General features: G+C 47.1%; 1 protein-coding gene across 3 annotated transcripts in view; it reads right to left on the reverse strand.

Annotated features, from left to right (window-relative positions):
• Nucleotides 1-16,971, reverse strand: part of CFAP74 (cilia and flagella associated protein 74) — a 2,332,202-nt gene that overhangs the window by 1,291,478 nt on the left and 1,023,753 nt on the right. For all 3 annotated transcript variants that reach the window (XM_069610170.1, XM_069610172.1, XM_069610171.1), the window contains exon 16: nt 14,199-14,265. In XM_069610170.1, coding sequence (XP_069466271.1) covers nt 14,199-14,265 — 67 coding nt within the window. The remainder of the gene's footprint in view (nt 1-14,198; nt 14,266-16,971) is intronic.

Genomic DNA, 16,971 nt, shown 5'->3' on the forward strand with positions numbered 1-16,971 from the left:
GACACTCCCTGACTAAATGCCCCCCCAATCCACAGTAAAAGCAGGCGTTCTCGGCCCTTCTGCGCTCCCTTTCCCTTGAAGTGATGGGACTCCTAACACCCCCTATTTGCATAGGCTCACTGGTGGGTTCAGTGTAAGACGATGAGACGGCAGAGCCGGCAGACTGGGAGAATCCGGCCTCAGCCCTGCGTTCAGAGCGCCGTGCGTCCACTTGGAGTGCCAAATCCACCAGAGCCGGGAACTGAACTGGCAGGGACGGGACCATGGCCAGAGCGTCCTTCATAGGATTGCTTAGCCCTCTGTAGAATACTACCGATTTTTTGCTTTCGGGCCACGAGGTCTCAGCTGCTAGTTGATTGAATCGTGTGATGTACTCAATGAGGGAGCTCTTACCCTGCGATAAATCCAGTAACTCTAGATCATGGGATTGCGCTTTGTATCTGGTGTCAAACACCCTGGACATTTCTGTTATTAACTGGTCGAAATCATAGAGGGCAGGATGATTGTTTTCTAGCAGCGGGTTTGCCCAAGCAGCAGCCGTGCCGGCTAGGTGAGATAGAGTGAATGCCGCCTTGGTGGTGGGGTCAGGAAAAGCAAGGGGTCGACACAGAAAGTGCAATTTACACTGGTTAAGGAAGGTTCTAAACTTCCTCGGGTCCCCATGGAACTTTTCTGGGGCAGCCAAAGGAAAGGGAGAGGGCAAGACCACCGGAACAGGAGCCGAGGGAGCCGGGAGTGGGTGTGCAACGGGTACAGAAGCTGGAGTGGCGTCACCCAGCTCTGGATCTGCGGGCAGGGGATGCTGGGCACTCTGCAATAGGTCGAGACGCTGATGGACTGCTACATTAGCAGCCACCATGTCGGCCCGTAGTACCGTAAGCGCTTGGATAACAGCGGCCAGGGGGTCTTCAGCGGCACCCTCCATATCTCACACGACTAGGCTTCACAGTCTGTTCTGCGTTGAGAGTCGTGAAGATATAAGAGACCTCCGTCCCCAAGTGCCACACAGGGAGAATCACTTATCACTCCCTGTGCAACCTTTGAGGCCACAGGTGGAGAAGATCCGAAGCCGGAACTGAAGTACCAGGAACCCCCAGGTAGCTGTAAGGGAAGGCAATGATTACCATCCAAGCAAGCAGGGCACAACGAGTAATCAAACAGAGAACAATCAGGGTCTTACCGGGGACTTGATAGGAAGGACGTTGAACCTGAAAGGGAGGATGGTTCCAGGACTCACTCAGGCAAGGGACCGGATAGGACCAGATGTGATTCGTCAGTCTCCACCTGAAGACTTTTGTACCGGAATAAGGGGTCCCAACAGTCTGATTACCACCACCACTTGGGAGGCGTGACCCACCGTGCAGCGAGGGGATCTGGGAGATCCAAGAGAAGTCCGTTGAGCAAAAAGATGGGTCCGAAGCCAGGAAGAGCCGTCCGTGGAATAACCAAGAGCAAGATCCAGAGGGAGTCCATTATGCAGTCCGAGGTCAAGAGCCGTGCTTGAACAGAGGAGCCGGTGTCGCCGTAGCCAAACGTGATCCGTAGGAAGTCCAAATAACAAGAGCAGGGTTTCAGGAAGCCGGGTAAGTAAATACGAGTAAGTTCGTCACCAGACAGGGTCTCCGAGGAAATCAGCTGTGAAGCGTGGAGTACAGGTACTGCCCGGTTTAAATACGTTCACTTCCCGGTCACGTGACGATGATGGGAGTCACGTGACCGTGAACCCGGGGCACATGACCGTACGGACGAGTCACGTGACCGGGCCAACACGGTACGAGGGTTCGAGCGGCTGCCTAACCTCCATGGCAACTGCCAATGGAAAAACGGCCGCAGGCGCGACTGAATAGCGTGCGGCGATTGTTTCGCCAGCGCGCGAGCCACACCGGGTTGCCTGTTTGAGCCCTGGGGGACAGGTGGAGGAGAGTGAGTGCTGGGTGATGGGACATGGCCGGAGGTACGTACCGAAGACATGACAGGTTCCAAGTCGAGATGCAATATGTCTGCTCCCTCCTGGGGAGAGACTATGCATTTTTGTGTCCCCGCCCAGTTAAAGCATAAGCCAAACAGGAAAGTCCATTTATATCTAATACCTCGCTCATTCAGTGCTTTAGTTATTGGGCCATTTGCCGTCGCATGACAAGCGTGCTGTTAGCTAGATCTTGATAGAGGGTGATCTGTTGGCCCTTATACAGGACCGGCTCCTGCGGGCGAGCTACTCGGATGACCGCTTCTTTTTGTGCAAACCAACCTTGTGAAGGCTGTGAGGACATCTCTGGGCCTAGCATTGGGGCCCTTGTTCAGCCGCCCTACTCTGTGGATCTGGTCCAATTCAACAGCTCCTGATTCTGCTTCCCCCAGGAGGTCTGCAAAGACTCTCTAGGCCTCCTCCTTCAGCTCTCTGTCTGAAACTGTTTCTGGCAGGAGTGTCAGCCTAATGTTGATCCTCTGGGACCTGTTTTCCATATCTTCCATCTGTATTTCCAGGTTTTGGGTTGCAACATTTAGGCGTTCTATAGCATTGCTATTTGCTGAGGTCTCCTTATCAATTTCTTGTAGGCCCCTTTCCAGTATGTCCATTCTTTCACCCAGCTGCCCTACTTCCTGTCTTATCTCCATCAGGGCTGTGTTGTGGTCTGACCCCATCAGCTGAAACTGCTCCTGGAATGTCTTCGCCAGAGAGTCTTGGAGGGTTCTTATTTCCCCTTGAAAGTCCTGCCTTGTGATAGGGGCCACCAAATCCATGTCCCCCACCGTGTTCAGTAGGGCCTTAGGTTCGTGTGTTGGACTGTCCAGTTTCCCCCTGGACTTAAGAGGCCCTTCTATGGCTTCCCCAAGGGGGGAGGTGTTGCCCTTTTTGGCCCTGGTTTGACTGTGGTTCCCGGCGGTCTCTGCAGACAGTAGTTGCCTGGAGGGGGGCACGGGCCACCTAGGCAGACATGCAACTCCTTCTCTTCTCTGACCGCCTAATGTGTATCTGTCAGTGAACCTGCCCACAACGCCCTTTCCCCTTGCCTTGCTGGGGCTTGTCGCTGACCAACAGTTTATCTCTCAGCCTTCTGGGGACAACTTTTGGGCCTCTTGCGTGTGTTCCGGTGTTACTCGGGCCTCTCTCCCTGGGGGGGGCAGATGTCCTCACTAAAACGGGGTCTGCTGTGCCCCTCTCTGCCCTGTGCAGCTCACAATGGTGTTCTTAATGGAGGGGGTCCATCGCAGTCCCCCCTCTGTCCCCAATTCGAAATGGGATATGTGAATATCCTTTCCCACGCAGCTCGCCCCTTTCTAAGGGATGGAGTTGCGCTCCGGGACTGGGGGGGGGGGGCGGAAGGGGCTCAGCTCTTTTCCCCGCTGTTAATGCGTCCCTCGCTGCTGCCTAACTCCTCTCCCTGGTCGCGTTGCAGGGCTGCGCCTGATCTCCCTCACCGCTCCTCAGTCGACTATGCCTCGGCGGAGTCTCCTCCTGCTCCCGCTGGGCTGTTCACTGCTGCAGCTCCTCTCGACTGGACTCCCGGCCGCAGCTCCATGCCTTCCTCCTCTGTCTTCTTCTGGTCAGGAGTGCGGTCGGCTGCTGGCCACTGACAGTCGGTGCCGTAGGTCGCCTTACAAAGGTTACCTCTCCGCCACTGCTGCTCCTCCCAGGTCGTGGCGGGACCTGCCGTCTCCTCTGCTCGCGGCACCGCACCTCTGTTTCACCTTCACTTGGAGCCCTCCGCACCACCGCGCTTCTCCATTGTTGTAGGGGGTTCATCCAGTCCTCTTTCAGCCAGCACTGCTGCTCCAGGGCCCTGGACGCCTTCTCCTCGTTCTCCCGATGCCTTCTGCTGCCTGTGCAGGGTGGTGGGATCGCTATATACTGCGTTCAGAGCCAGGAGCGCCGTTGGCACATCTACTCAGTGCCGGCGGCCATCTTGAAGTCCAATCTTCAGATTCTAACTCCACAGAGATGAGCGCTGGCGCACTCTAGCCTTGCTCCCTTAGGGGTGGTAGTTGGGCGCATGTGAATCCATGAAAGATACCAATGCTGGAGAACATGAGTTACAAGTAAGCAATATACTCCTTCTCCAGCATTGGATCTTTCATAGATTCACATACTTTAAATAGAGTGCCACAGCAGTTAACATTCTTTTATAGGAGGTGTAAAGGGGAAGGGCATACCTTATTGAAACACGTGTTGTAGGACGGCTCTTCCGATTCTCGCTTCTGCCTCTCCTTCTACCTCCATACAGTAGTGTTTCACAAAGGTGTGCAGCACTGCCCAGGTGGCTGCTTGGCAAATATTCGACAGGGGAATCCCTGCCCATAGTGCCGCTGACAACCCCACAGCTATAGTGTAATGAGCCTGAACGGGTCCTTGCAAGGGTCTATTGGCTTGAGTGTGTGCCGCTGAAATCGTCACGTAAATCCATCTAATTGCTTTTAATGCCTTGTCAATTTTGGGACCAAAAAGTGGGTCTTCCTCGAAAGGCATGACTTGCACTTTAGATTGCACATCTGCTCTGAAAAATGTGCATTTTAACGATACCGCTCTTTGCAAGACAACACAGTTGCTGATCTGTTTGAACCCTGTTTCTGCTATGCCAACAGCAATGTTAAGAGCATGATTGAAAGCATCCTCCCCTTCTCGTAGAATGTCCAGTGCTTGTTTGCGTGTATCTTCTGGCAAGTGCTCTAATAGTGGGGCCATCTGGTTCCACATCTCCTGGTCATATCTAGAGATTATTGCCAGTGAAGTTGTTGCCTTTACTGTAGTGGCTCCTGTAGCCAAAATGTTCTAGCCGAATGCGTCTCGTTTCCTGCTGTTGTTACCTGGTGGCACTGCGCTCTTTTGCCCCTGTGCATTAGACCTCCTGCGTGCCGCCACCGACACTACTGAGTCGGGGGTCGGTTGAGACGTTAGGCATTTTGGGGACACCTCTGGTGCCTTGAACTTCTTCTCGAAGCAGCCTTTGAATGCTGGCTCCGAGAAGTCTCTTCTCATGAGCAGTAGTCGTCCTTCCATACGTGATCCAGAATGGGAATGGCCATTACCAGCTTTCTGCGTTTGTGTATTAAGTCTGTTTGTGCATTAAGTCACAAAGGAAACAATCATTTTTGTGCTCAGAGGGCACCAGGCCAAATTCCTCACATGCCTTTTGGATTGTATTATGAAAAGCGCTTATTTTATATGGCGGTGACTGGCGACAAGATTCTTCGGAGTCCTGGTTTATGCCCATGTCCATGTCTTTCCAGTTGTCCAGTTGTGCCAATTGGGAGGCAGAACTATCAGTCTCCCTATTACCACCTTCGTCGTCTGTGGTAGAGGAATGGAGTTCTCCCTCTTCTTGGCTATATGGCGAGTTTACTGGCCTTGGAGAAGCACCTTGTGTTCTGAAAGGGCTGCTAGCTCCACTTAGCCTTGGATGCCTCATATGTTTGATAGGGGACTCCTTCGGTGGACCGTCTGTACGCCTAGTAGGTGACTTGTTCGTAGGACCACCCTCTTGCAGTGCCTTTCTGGTAGGCTTTGAGGCCATCCCAGAGGGACCCAGTATCTTCTCCGGCACCTGTACCTGAGCTTGGCCAGCTGGTAGTCTACTATTCAATTGCTTGAGCAGAGAATGGAGCGAGGATAAAACTTGCAGCGATAACAGAGACTGTGGGATAAGCAGAGGTTCTGTCAACTAGGAAAGACCAACAGGCATTGGTAACGTACGTTCTATTGATGTCTGTAATGTTGGAGGTCTCAGGGGTGCCTCACGTGGTGAATAATGTTCCTCGTCTGAGAATTGGGGTGAGTATCCCTGATCAAATTCCGAATCAATATGGCATTCAAATATTTGTTCTGGTAGAATTGAGGAGACTGGAGATAGGGATGGTTCCCTGTTTAGGGATATTATGGGCGTGTCAGCTGCCCTCTTGGGGTGACTGAGGTGGTGATAGTTCCCCACTTTATGATATTATGCCCTGGTAATCAGTGATCATGGGTGGCAGCAGGGGCCTGGGAGGTAGTTTTAAAACCATTGGAACTTGTTCCGTTGTTACAGTCTCCCACAATCTTTTGCCCCTTCCTATCTGGATTTTGTGGCTGCTTGTCACTAGATTTGTTTTTTGGCCGTGATCTTTCCAATTTCTCTCCAGTCTTGCTGGTTTTTGGGACTTTTTGCATGTCCTAGGACAAGGACGCGCTTACAACTTTTTTTGCTGCCCCGGCCTTCGATGGTGTCACTGCTACTGCAGATTATAATGAAGTTGGAGAATTGCCGTGTACCGTAAATGTTTGTCAGCATCGTCATAGGGTTCTTTGTGGACAGTACCGTCGCCGACGGGCGTGTCGTCGGCAAAGTCTTCATGTATATGGTCATGACGGGCACATCCCAGACGCTGCCGTCAGCGCAGTCTAACCCATACCTTGTTTTTCCGTCGACGTGTAGGTCGTCGACAAAGTCTTGGAAGTGGCCAGTTTTTCCGTGGACGTAGTCGTTGTCGACAATGAAGATGTCGCTGACGATGATTTTTGGAGCATAGTGGAGACATCTGTGGGGGTCGTCAGAGCACCTGATGCGGGTTCCAACATGGTTTTAACCCATGCAGGTTCCCTCGTCGGCGATGGGCAGATGGATTTTCCCAATTTCCCCTCCTTTTTTCTTTTAAAAGAAGAAGATGACAATCATTCTTCCGACCTAGCCCTTTTGTGAGTTCTGGGCTTGTCTGCTCTGTTATCCACCAGACTTCTGCAGGACTCTGCCTCTGAAGGTGGGTTTCTTCCTTCATTTAGCCATAGGACCAGTCTCCTTTTCCTGTCCTTGCGAGTTTTTGTGCTAAAGGTGGCACAAAGTTCACAGTCTTCCTGAATGGGATTGGGATAGAAACAATCTATACATTCAGAATGCCTGTCTCCCTCATACACATTTGTAATGCCACAAGATGGGCATGCCTTGAAAAAGGTTTTCTGTTTTTCTTCCATTTTTGTAAAGATAAGGCACTTATCGGTACAGCTGTTGAAGTTTTCCCACAAATTTGAAGTGTTTTTGAAGTCAGGTTTCTGGCCTTGTTTCTTTGGAGAAAAAGGCTTGTGTGACTCCACAGCATGATGTGCGGTTAGAATCTGAAGATGGCCTCCTGGGTGAGGTTAGATACTCGACGTCCCATTGGCTGGGGCAGACTGCACCCAAAAGGACATCGATAGGCTACTGAAGTGAGCTGTAAACGCTGCGAGGAATATTCAAAGAATGTGAATCCATGAAAGATCCAATGTTGGAGAATTATATTAGTTATCTATACCCAGTTCTGTTGTAGAATCAAGCAAAATATTTGCTAGTTTCAACCAACAGTGCTATGGGTCTATAATTCTCTGGCGAATTATGAGAACCCTTTTTAAAAATTGGAACAATGTATAATGTTATCCATGTGGGTTGAAAACATAAGGTATGCATATTCTCTTGGTGTCTTTGAGTTCAAATTGATTACCATCATTTTAAGGTGTTATTACAGAGTCCATCTGGATCCGAAAATGTTAAAGATTTCATTTTTAAAAAATAATTTAAATACATGATTTCTTGAGAATCAGCTTTATTTGATTGTTGAATTCTGTATATCCGTAAACCCCCGATTTTAACCTTATCATAACTATTTCTATGATATGCTAAAGGTAGTAAATGCTTATTTGGATTTTCAACATCTTTCCATTCATCATTATCCTATAAGGCAGTAAAATACCTTATACAATCATGTTCTGTTATCATATTGACTTGTTAAGTAATCTGTGGTTGCAAACGTCAGTCAACAAAACTTAGAATCAGAATTGTGTAATATATTTTTATCCCCATTGCACTGTTTGTTTAGTTTTCTTGTCCAATATTAATAAATTCTCTCATTTATGTCAAAGTTCCTTTTTTAACATATGTATACCAATTATCTGTTTCATGTAACTTTCCTATCTCAATGGTGCACAATTCTGATCTTGATGTCAGTCCCCTGGATAGCATCAAAGAAAAGAACAACAAAAGGTGAGTTGTGGAGTGTCAGGCAAGAGGGATGGTGTGTGGGATCAACAGCTATAGACTTTAGACTGATTTGTTGAATCATCCTGATAAAATATGTGACCCTGTTCTGTCCATTTCCAAGATTCTCACATTTAATTGTATTTTAAAACAATTTTGATATTGAAACTCATTGGAAATCGGAATGTGTATTGAATGTAAATCTGTGAATGCCCCACCAGCATGTGTGAGGAGTCAGAAATGCGAGACGGGCACAAAGATAACGTTTTTGCACAGGATGCCACATTATTAAATAAAAAGGGGTGAGACAAATGCCTATTCTTGTCTAGCCCAATAAGGATGTCCCCAACTAACAATGTAAGACTAAAGAAAAATTCAAACTCAAAAGCTTTAGAAAGTTCTCCTTGTGACCAGGGTTGGACTCCCTTCCGCTGGATCAATGCAGTTCACATTCAAGAAAGTTCTGTGCAATAACAATGTTCCATTCAAAGAAGCACAAAAGGTTTTTACCATTCAATATATCCTTTCAATTAGCAAAGTGAATATTTCTCTTACTGCGGTTTATTCATGAATCCACAGTCTCTTGCTTGGCAAAACAAAAGTATTTTCCTCAAAACACAAGTTCACAATTCATGATAACTGTTCTTTTCTCAAAGACCAAGCAATTGTTAGCACATCATACTCCTTCAAAAGAAACACTTCAGTCAGGATAGCTCAATAATCATATTTCTGCAATAGTTGATCAAGACAAGGTGATAAGAGCCAACACTTATTTTAAAACACACCTTTTTACAACAACCACAGTACTTTAAATCATCTTCTTCTTTCCTGGTATACTCGCCTGCCAGGAATAACTACTATTGGTCCTTTTCCTGGTTCACTCGCCTGCCAGGATAAAACTCCTACTATTACAATTGTACTCTGTGGTAATGTTTGTTCCAAAACTCTCCACACTTGTTACGCTCACCTGGTCTCTGCGGGGACGTAGGGGCATGGTTGCAGCCCTCCCTGGAAGTGATCCCCCTTGTCAGGCTTCTTCCCCTGCTCATATGCTGTGGGCTGCGACAATTGTTGAAACTGCTCCTGCGTGGACACGAGAGATTGTGAGAATACTGCTATGTGACTGCTGTCTCTCTCAAACCCTTCTTCCCAAAATGTGGTGAGCAAGCGCTGACCCATATATTCTCACCTGTTGATTAATGATGACAAGCTCTCCGTCCTGCTTCTCACTGCAGGAGCACTTTTTGATGGACCAAGTTCCTTCACTGGCCCATTGTGCGTGGCAGCCCAGACCAGCTGTGCCTTAACCACTCCTGAAGGTAAGTGTTTTATGGCTTTAAAATATTGTGATGTTGATCGTAGTGTCACAATGTCGGCCTGGGGCGCTGCTTTCCGGAGGTCTGGAGATGGATGATGAATGCCAGAGTCAACGATGATGCTTGCCGAAAACAGATTCTGATGTAAGTGCTGTGGCTGGTAGCTGGAAACAAGGTAAGATGCGCTCAGGCTGGTAGCTGGAAACAAGGTAAGATGCGCTCAGGCGGCGGTGAGCGTTACACTGCCATCAGCAGAGTAACGCGAAGCGCTTGCATGCAGGCTGGGCAGGCTTATATAGTCTAGCCCTGGTCACGCCCATTAGTCTTGGCTCACCGGCCCCAGCTTGCCACTCATGAAGGATGCTGTACGTGCAATCCAACCCTCCCGATAAGCCGCGCTCAAACAAATGAACGTGGATGCCCCTGTTGGAAAAAAGAAGTACCTTGCATCAAATAAAAGTGTGCTAGTGCACACTTATTAAAGAGCCTGGTGCCAAAGGCGCCAGGACTGAGACCAGCTGGGCCCTCTGTTGTTTTGTCCACAAGGGACAATAAAAGGTGCTGTTACCCCTTGCTCTCGTCCCCTGATGGTGCCGGGTCTGTGGTTCCGGGCCAATGGCCATGACAACACTTGGATTTTGAGCAAGGAGGTTTGAACAACAACTGCTTCTCTTTATAGTCTCTTAACTTTTAACAAGGTGGGGTGTAGCTCTTCCCAAATTGGTATTCCATAAAAGGGAAGTTGCTTCCTTGATGCCTCTGTAATATTATTTTATTGCTTTTTGGCTGTAGGCAATGCAGGTTACAGTTCTCTCCCCCTTGAACTCCCATACAAGGAGGGACTTTCTCATTCAGCTTTTTGTTATGTTTCTGCAACCTCTTGGCTGCTGGCTGTGATGCCGGAAATGCATTGGAGGGACAGGGCCACCATGTCCTTGTCATGTACTCCTTTTATCATGCGTGTTTTGTTATTTTCTGCATAGGAGTCCATGTGGGACTCCTGGCAGTGGAGCCCTTCTTTTTGGTTTGGTGAACAGACACTTGGATACCCTTATGGCACACATGGGTGGGGGAACAACCCTGTCCCCTAGTGTATGTTTTTCAGCACCTGTGCGTTGCCCACGGAGCAGGGTATTGGCTGGTGACAGCTCCATGCTGAATTTGACAGGTGCTCTGAGTATCCTCCATTTTGGGATACCCAGCTCCTGCCACTGGAATCAGTTGATTCCTGATAGGAGACAAGATGGCCCCTGTGGCCTCTTGCTTTCTATTGCCTGTCACCTTGTTTTGCCAAAGTCCTGCAAAGCCATGACTCTGTCCCTTCCCCCGACTGGCTGTTGGGCTGAAGTTCCAAATATGGTATTGTGGGGAAGTCCAGGCCAGACTGGCTGGCGTCTTCCCATTGACTGTATGTTATGGGTACACTCTTGGGGTGGGACCTGAGTGAATGGAGTGTGTGACCAATATACATTTCATGTTATGGGTGCCTGGTTTCTGGTGTGTGACACAATGACTGAGACAGCCTTGCCCGAAACTGGTATGAATACAGTGTGGAGTGCTGAATTGCTGGGTGCTTGTTCCAATCCACATTCCTTGCTGCGAGTGTCTGGATGGAGAAGAATTACCTGAATACACTGCAAGCATAATTAGCTGCATGTCTGCTGAATGCCCTTCTGAGCGATTGGCTGCCTAAGCCTTGCTTAGCAGTGGGAATGAAAGACAGAACAGTATATCTGGAGACCTCTATCTGACTAGAATCATTCAGAAGTTGAAGTCGAAAATTGATGCTTAACCTTGAGCCCAGCTGGAAAAAGAAGACTTTCCTGCTGCTTTCCTTCGACGCAATTCAAAATCTGTCATGTCTCCAAGAACTGATACAAGACAAGACTTGGCTAGGAGACCTCTTCCTGAGCTACGAAGGAACATTGTGCACCAGCTAACCTTCACCAAGGCTCCCTGGACGTCAGTCCTCGAAAGGTTGTCGACCCGGAAGACGGGGACCGCCAAGGAATCTGAAGTAAAGCACCAGGACGTTGAGACCATCGACGACCGCCACCGTTGACGAGGTTCAGAGGACCGCTGTAATATCGCCGACCAGAGCCGCAATGCTCGATTGCCTAAGACACTTTGAAATCAAGGGCTCCCTTGCTCATCACCGTCGACCGCTTTGTCCCGCCAGAGAAAATCAAGGTCTCTGACAAACCAAGGAGAATTCGCCGGTGGGTTTCCCACCACCCGAAGTCCACAAAGACGCCAACAAAGATCTGGAAGCCGGCCGTGGTCCAGTCCTGTTCCCCGACGCCAAACGCTGATGGCCCGATGCCCTTGCTGGGCCTACGTTCTTCATTGACTCTTTGCGGCAACAAACTCGTCATCGAGGTGCACCACATGCGCCATCTTTGCAGGCAGTCCACGACCCATCGTCGTCTAGCACCGCAAGGACCGAAGCTGTTGCCTCAAAGACATTGTTCACCTTTTTCTCGAGGAATCTTGACGATCCGTGGCTCCTGCCTTAAAGGGAGTTCACTCAACAAGGATCCGTCTAAGAACTCTGCTAAACCAGGTACATTGGGGTAGTAGAACCTTTTTAGAAGCAACCAAGACTATTTCAAACAATATATGGACTGGGTTTATTGATACACTTTATTTACAGGTTTCCCCGGTGGGGGGATCCTCACACAGAACTTTGTCTAGTGGTAGGGACCCAGTATTCTGCAATTTGTTTAACCCAACTTGTCTTCCCTCTTATGTCTATTGTTGATTCACCTTACTATTTCATTTGTATGCCATTGAGAATGTCAGCAGTTGGCGCATTTTAATGGAGTCAACTGTGGTACCACATAGACATTGTACATATTTATCATTATAGTATTGCCTGAGCACAAAGTGTGTTATTGTGTATGTATACATTTTGAACCTTATTTATATGAAGAACTATGTTATCACTATCATAGTGTGTGGACATTCCTTTGTGAGGGCTTGGGGACTACACTGTACTTAAAAACCAGCCTGCATCCCCTCCTGAGAGCTTAAGCCTTGATTGCTCATCCAACATTACCAAATAGAGAATCTTGGTTGGGGTGCTCTGTGCTTCAACTATATAGAGGGCAGGAGTACAGATACCCCCTCCAGCCTTTACACTGGCAATGTAGGTTACAATGGTCTCCCAACTAGTGTCCCTTGTTAGGAAAGTTACGCCCATTTGCCGTGGTATCACTCTTCTGCGACTTTGGCAATGCAGGTTACAATTGCCACCTAATTGGAATCCCTCGTTAGGAGAGTTGTGCCAAATATGCCTTATTACATGTGTACGGTATTCAAAATCATTAAATTCACCTAGCTGCCTCTTTCAGAGTGCCCCAGGGTCACCTGCTTCAGGCTAACTCACCGGTATGCCTTGGCGTCTCCTTCTGACTCGTGGGTGCTGTTGCAGAGCTCTTTGGATCCTTATAAGCTCCTGTCGGCTTCAGTCTGACTGCTGTAGTACACACATTCCTTCAAAGGAGCTCTGATAGCTCAGTGTGATCTGAGCACTTCACGGCGTGTTAGGAGCTTGTCTCCCACATGGCGTAGATTTCTTCAGAGTCGCTTCCCGCTGAGCATTCTCTGCATGGCCAAGCTTGATCTGCTTCCACAGCTCCCACATGTAGTCCTGCTGCTGCCACTACTGCATAATCAGCTTCTCCTCTACCAGCACCTGAAACTCATGTATACATTTAAGGTTCCCACTCAGGTGCTTTCTGTCACAACTAGAAGGCTCATTATGCTTCATCGCCTTTGAAGCCCTCTTCTCGTCCCAGTACCTCATGCATTATGAGACTTTAAGTCCAAAATGTTTTTGTTCTTTTTATAATTAGTTAATTGAAATCGATTTGTTAACGGAGAGTTAAGTTTAGTGGAGCTCATTAAAAGAGTTGATGTTTTACCCTTGTGGTTTGGACCACTATATAAGGCAGAATCATAACAATTAGAAGTTGTGATATTAACTTCTTGAACCCCCAATGAACCACCTTTATGCCGGTTAATAGAGGTTTCATATTTTGTGCTTTGGGTAGTTCTAGAAGAGGGAGCCTTACAATGACAGCATGCCATTAGATATTTTGGTACCAGGGAATCTCATCTTCAGAAGAGGATGAATACTGTGTCCCTCCTAGCGGAGTCACCGCTTCCCCCTGACAGCCGTCTCCTCCCAAGTGATCCTCCCTCATGTCACCACCCACAGGGTTAGGATCAGTTAGCGGCTGCCTTCCCCTGGCCACATGGGAGAAGACTTTAGGCTGAGATTTAGCAATGACTCTGCAGGATTCATCACACATGCCTGATTGAACAAATAATCCACGTTTCTATGTTCTTTCATCAACTGATGTTTTTTCAATGGGTTTTTTAAACCTTTTTGCGGGAAAACTCATCAAATTTTATTTTATTTTGGGCGGGTGTTCCCTCCCAAACCCCCTCCCCTATTGTTTTTTAATGTATTCCTGACCACTCCTACAGTTTGCATGCACTCTACCCCTATATTTTTATGCGTTTTTTCAAAAAATAAGTTTATTAAAAAATAATTGAAAAAAGGTTGGTTGATGAAAGAACAGTATACGATAATCGACACATAAAACACTTTTGTCATAACCCTTGTCTGTCAATTCAATGTGTGTTCGGCACTCTGAAACCCAGAGGCACATTTCATAACAATAAAGTTCTGTTGTCATGAAACTACTCTTTTGTTGCTCACAGCCGCATTGTTTAATTGCGAAACTGCGAAAACTGTACCTTTTTTGGGAACACTACACGTTTAACGATCCATAGCATGATGCTCTGGATACCCAAGTGGGTTTCCTCCTCATGAAATACAGAAAATACATGAATACATGATAAGATTGCTCAAGTGTTTCTTGCATGTGTCACCTACCATGGGTTTAAAAGTCACTGCCATTTCACAGGACATTCCTGGGCACAACTGTCCTGGGGGCTCGAACCTAGAAAAAACATTTGGAGATGGCATATTATTAACATCACCACAACAAAACGCCACAGATCGTATCTTCACTTATGGATCAACTAGATTAAATCAAATGATTCTGATCCATCAATCTTTTAAACTATATAACATATTTCTGAAATGTTATTTTTGTGTCATCTATAACAGTCAGGCTTGTACATTGAATCATAGAAATCTGATAAATGCATTTGTTTTTAAAACGCCCATAATTCTGGAAAGGAAAGTAATGTATTGCATGAAAATGTGAAACAGCCAATAGTTCCCATTTCTATTTGCAACTTGAGTCATATATACCCAGAAGAGTCTTGCTTTCAACATGCCTGGTATAGCCCTGTTTCGAATAATGATATACATTTGTATTACAATCTAATCCACAAAAGGAGAAATTGCTTAAGTGGAATGTTCTTTCTATGGATTCTTCTCCCACAGATACCTCATAAGATATCCATTCCAGCGTCAGCTGCTGAGAAGCCTTTTCGGTAGGGGGCACTGAACGTCTCGACATTGACTCCTCTTGAATCAACCATGCCCCTCGTCTGCTCCGGAAGTGATGCCAGCTGCATATATACTATGTCACAACGTCCCTGTACCCAGCAGCCATGGAGCAAGAATCCATAGGATTTGGCTTGAAAACAGCCAAAAAACATTGTTTTGTGTGTATGAAGAACATAACTGTACTGTAAGTCACTGGCTGACAGTACTACTACAGCAAGGCATCAAACTGTGCCTAACACCTAATCATCATAACCTCGTCCCATTAGAGAAGGACAACCAAATATAGAATGTAGACCACTTTCATAGTGGGCCAGATAGGAGGGTGATAAGGAATCTGCAGGAGAAGAATCCATAGAAAGAAGATTAACGATAAGTAATTTCTCCTTCTCTCTTCCTCCCTTCCATTGGTATACATTGGCACAGTTCAACACAAGGACAGGAGGAATGACTCCTTTCCCCTGGCGTCTTTATCAGAGCTCCTGATGTGGTACCAGGAGAATGACCCCCTTCTCCTGGTATGACTTGATATATTTCTTTCTCAATGCTTTCAACTTCACTCACACTTTGACTGGTTCTCAACAAAGTCCCACATCTTGTTAGGGTGCCAGACTCTCTGTGATGGTCAGAGGTTTTCCTTCTCCCACTGTAACGAGGATGATTTCCCCTGATGCATTCCATCTCTAAGTTTGGGTCCCAGTCCCTTCTCTGGTGGTCAGTGGTTTTCCGTCTCAAACAGTAACGAGGAAGATTTCCTCTGAGGCTTTCCATTTCTAAGTTTGGGTCTTTAAGGAAACCATGGTATCAACAGTAAAACGACAGACACAAGTGATCACAGTTCAAAGGTGTTCAATGAACTTTCCAAAGGGTGTGAAAAACGTCTATCTAATCCTAAAACTAAAGATGGGAGCAAGCTACGACCATCAAATAATAAAAACTCAATCCTAGTAGTGTCTTGTCAAAATAAAAGGGCCTATACTACTAAACCTATTACCAATCCCTACCTCTAAATACAAATAGTGTGGGAAACAATGTTATGAAAAAGAAAAAAGTGTTCACAAAATGGTATGTCAGGATGTTCAGGCCGTTGGCCTCCCTTTCCCACGTCTTAAACACGGGAAAATACAGTACACTCGAGCTTAACACAGTCTCTGGCTTCTCTAGCATGAGGATACAGTTCAAGCATTAGCATCAGGGCCTTCTGTGCCCAAGTCCCTTTGCCTTTCAAAGTCTCTTCATTCAGAGGGCCTGATGCAACAGACAAACAATACGTTATTTTCCTTATCACAAGTACTCAACTTCTCAAGCGGTTTGTCATTCACCTTGGATCCCCTCAGCCAGGCTCAGATCCTTTCACTGCAATGTTTGTACATTATTAATGCATTTGATTTCTTGTAAAGTATTCTTTCTCGGTTGACTCGCGGTTCACGCCAGATCCCCCTCAGTCGGGCTCAGATCTCGGAACCCCATTAGACAGGCTCAGATTCCTTTTAACATAATGTTTATAACTTTACACAAACTTGCTTTACCCAAAAAGCTTTTAGCTGATCTCCCTCTGCCGGGCTCGGACCAACTTCCTTTAAGATTTCATCAACTATCGAAGACTTTCGAATGTGCACAGGGTTTTCTTGACCGGTTGCAGGACTACTTTGATTTCACAATTCTTTGTCAAATCTGTAACCTTTCAGCTGGATATCTAACAGAGACTTTCAAATCAGCACCCACATGGTGCCGGACCACTTTGTCTACGGTATTGCATCTTGGCTTCAAAGTTGAATCACTCATCTGCCAATTTAATTGTGCTTGCGTCGCTTGCCACATACACTACAAACGCTGTTCTCTTCAGTTTTCACCATACAATGTTGCTGCTTGCAACCTTGGCTTCAACACAGACCGGGTTGGTATCAGTCTCCCCAACTCATCGGCTGTGCTGACTTTACTGGCACTGCTTTGTTGTAGGAGCCAATGACAGCACCATGGCGGCAAACGTTTCTCCTAACCTCGCCTATCGATGCAGGTGAGCCTGGGTACCTCTGACACACAATGCAGGATTCTTCAGCCTCGATTCCTGGTCTTACGTTTCCTATCCTCAAAGGTTCTTGAAAGTAACAGTCTATCGGTGACAAGGTCAAGGGCATTTTACCTCTTTGCAATCCTCTTCGGTCTTGCCGGCGGTTCTCCTTGTATTAAA

This window comes from Ambystoma mexicanum, chromosome 8, assembly GCF_040938575.1.
Source record: "Ambystoma mexicanum isolate Mex_15411 chromosome 8, UKY_AmexF1_1, whole genome shotgun sequence".
In the NCBI taxonomy this organism is placed as follows: Eukaryota; Metazoa; Chordata; class Amphibia; order Caudata; family Ambystomatidae; genus Ambystoma; species Ambystoma mexicanum.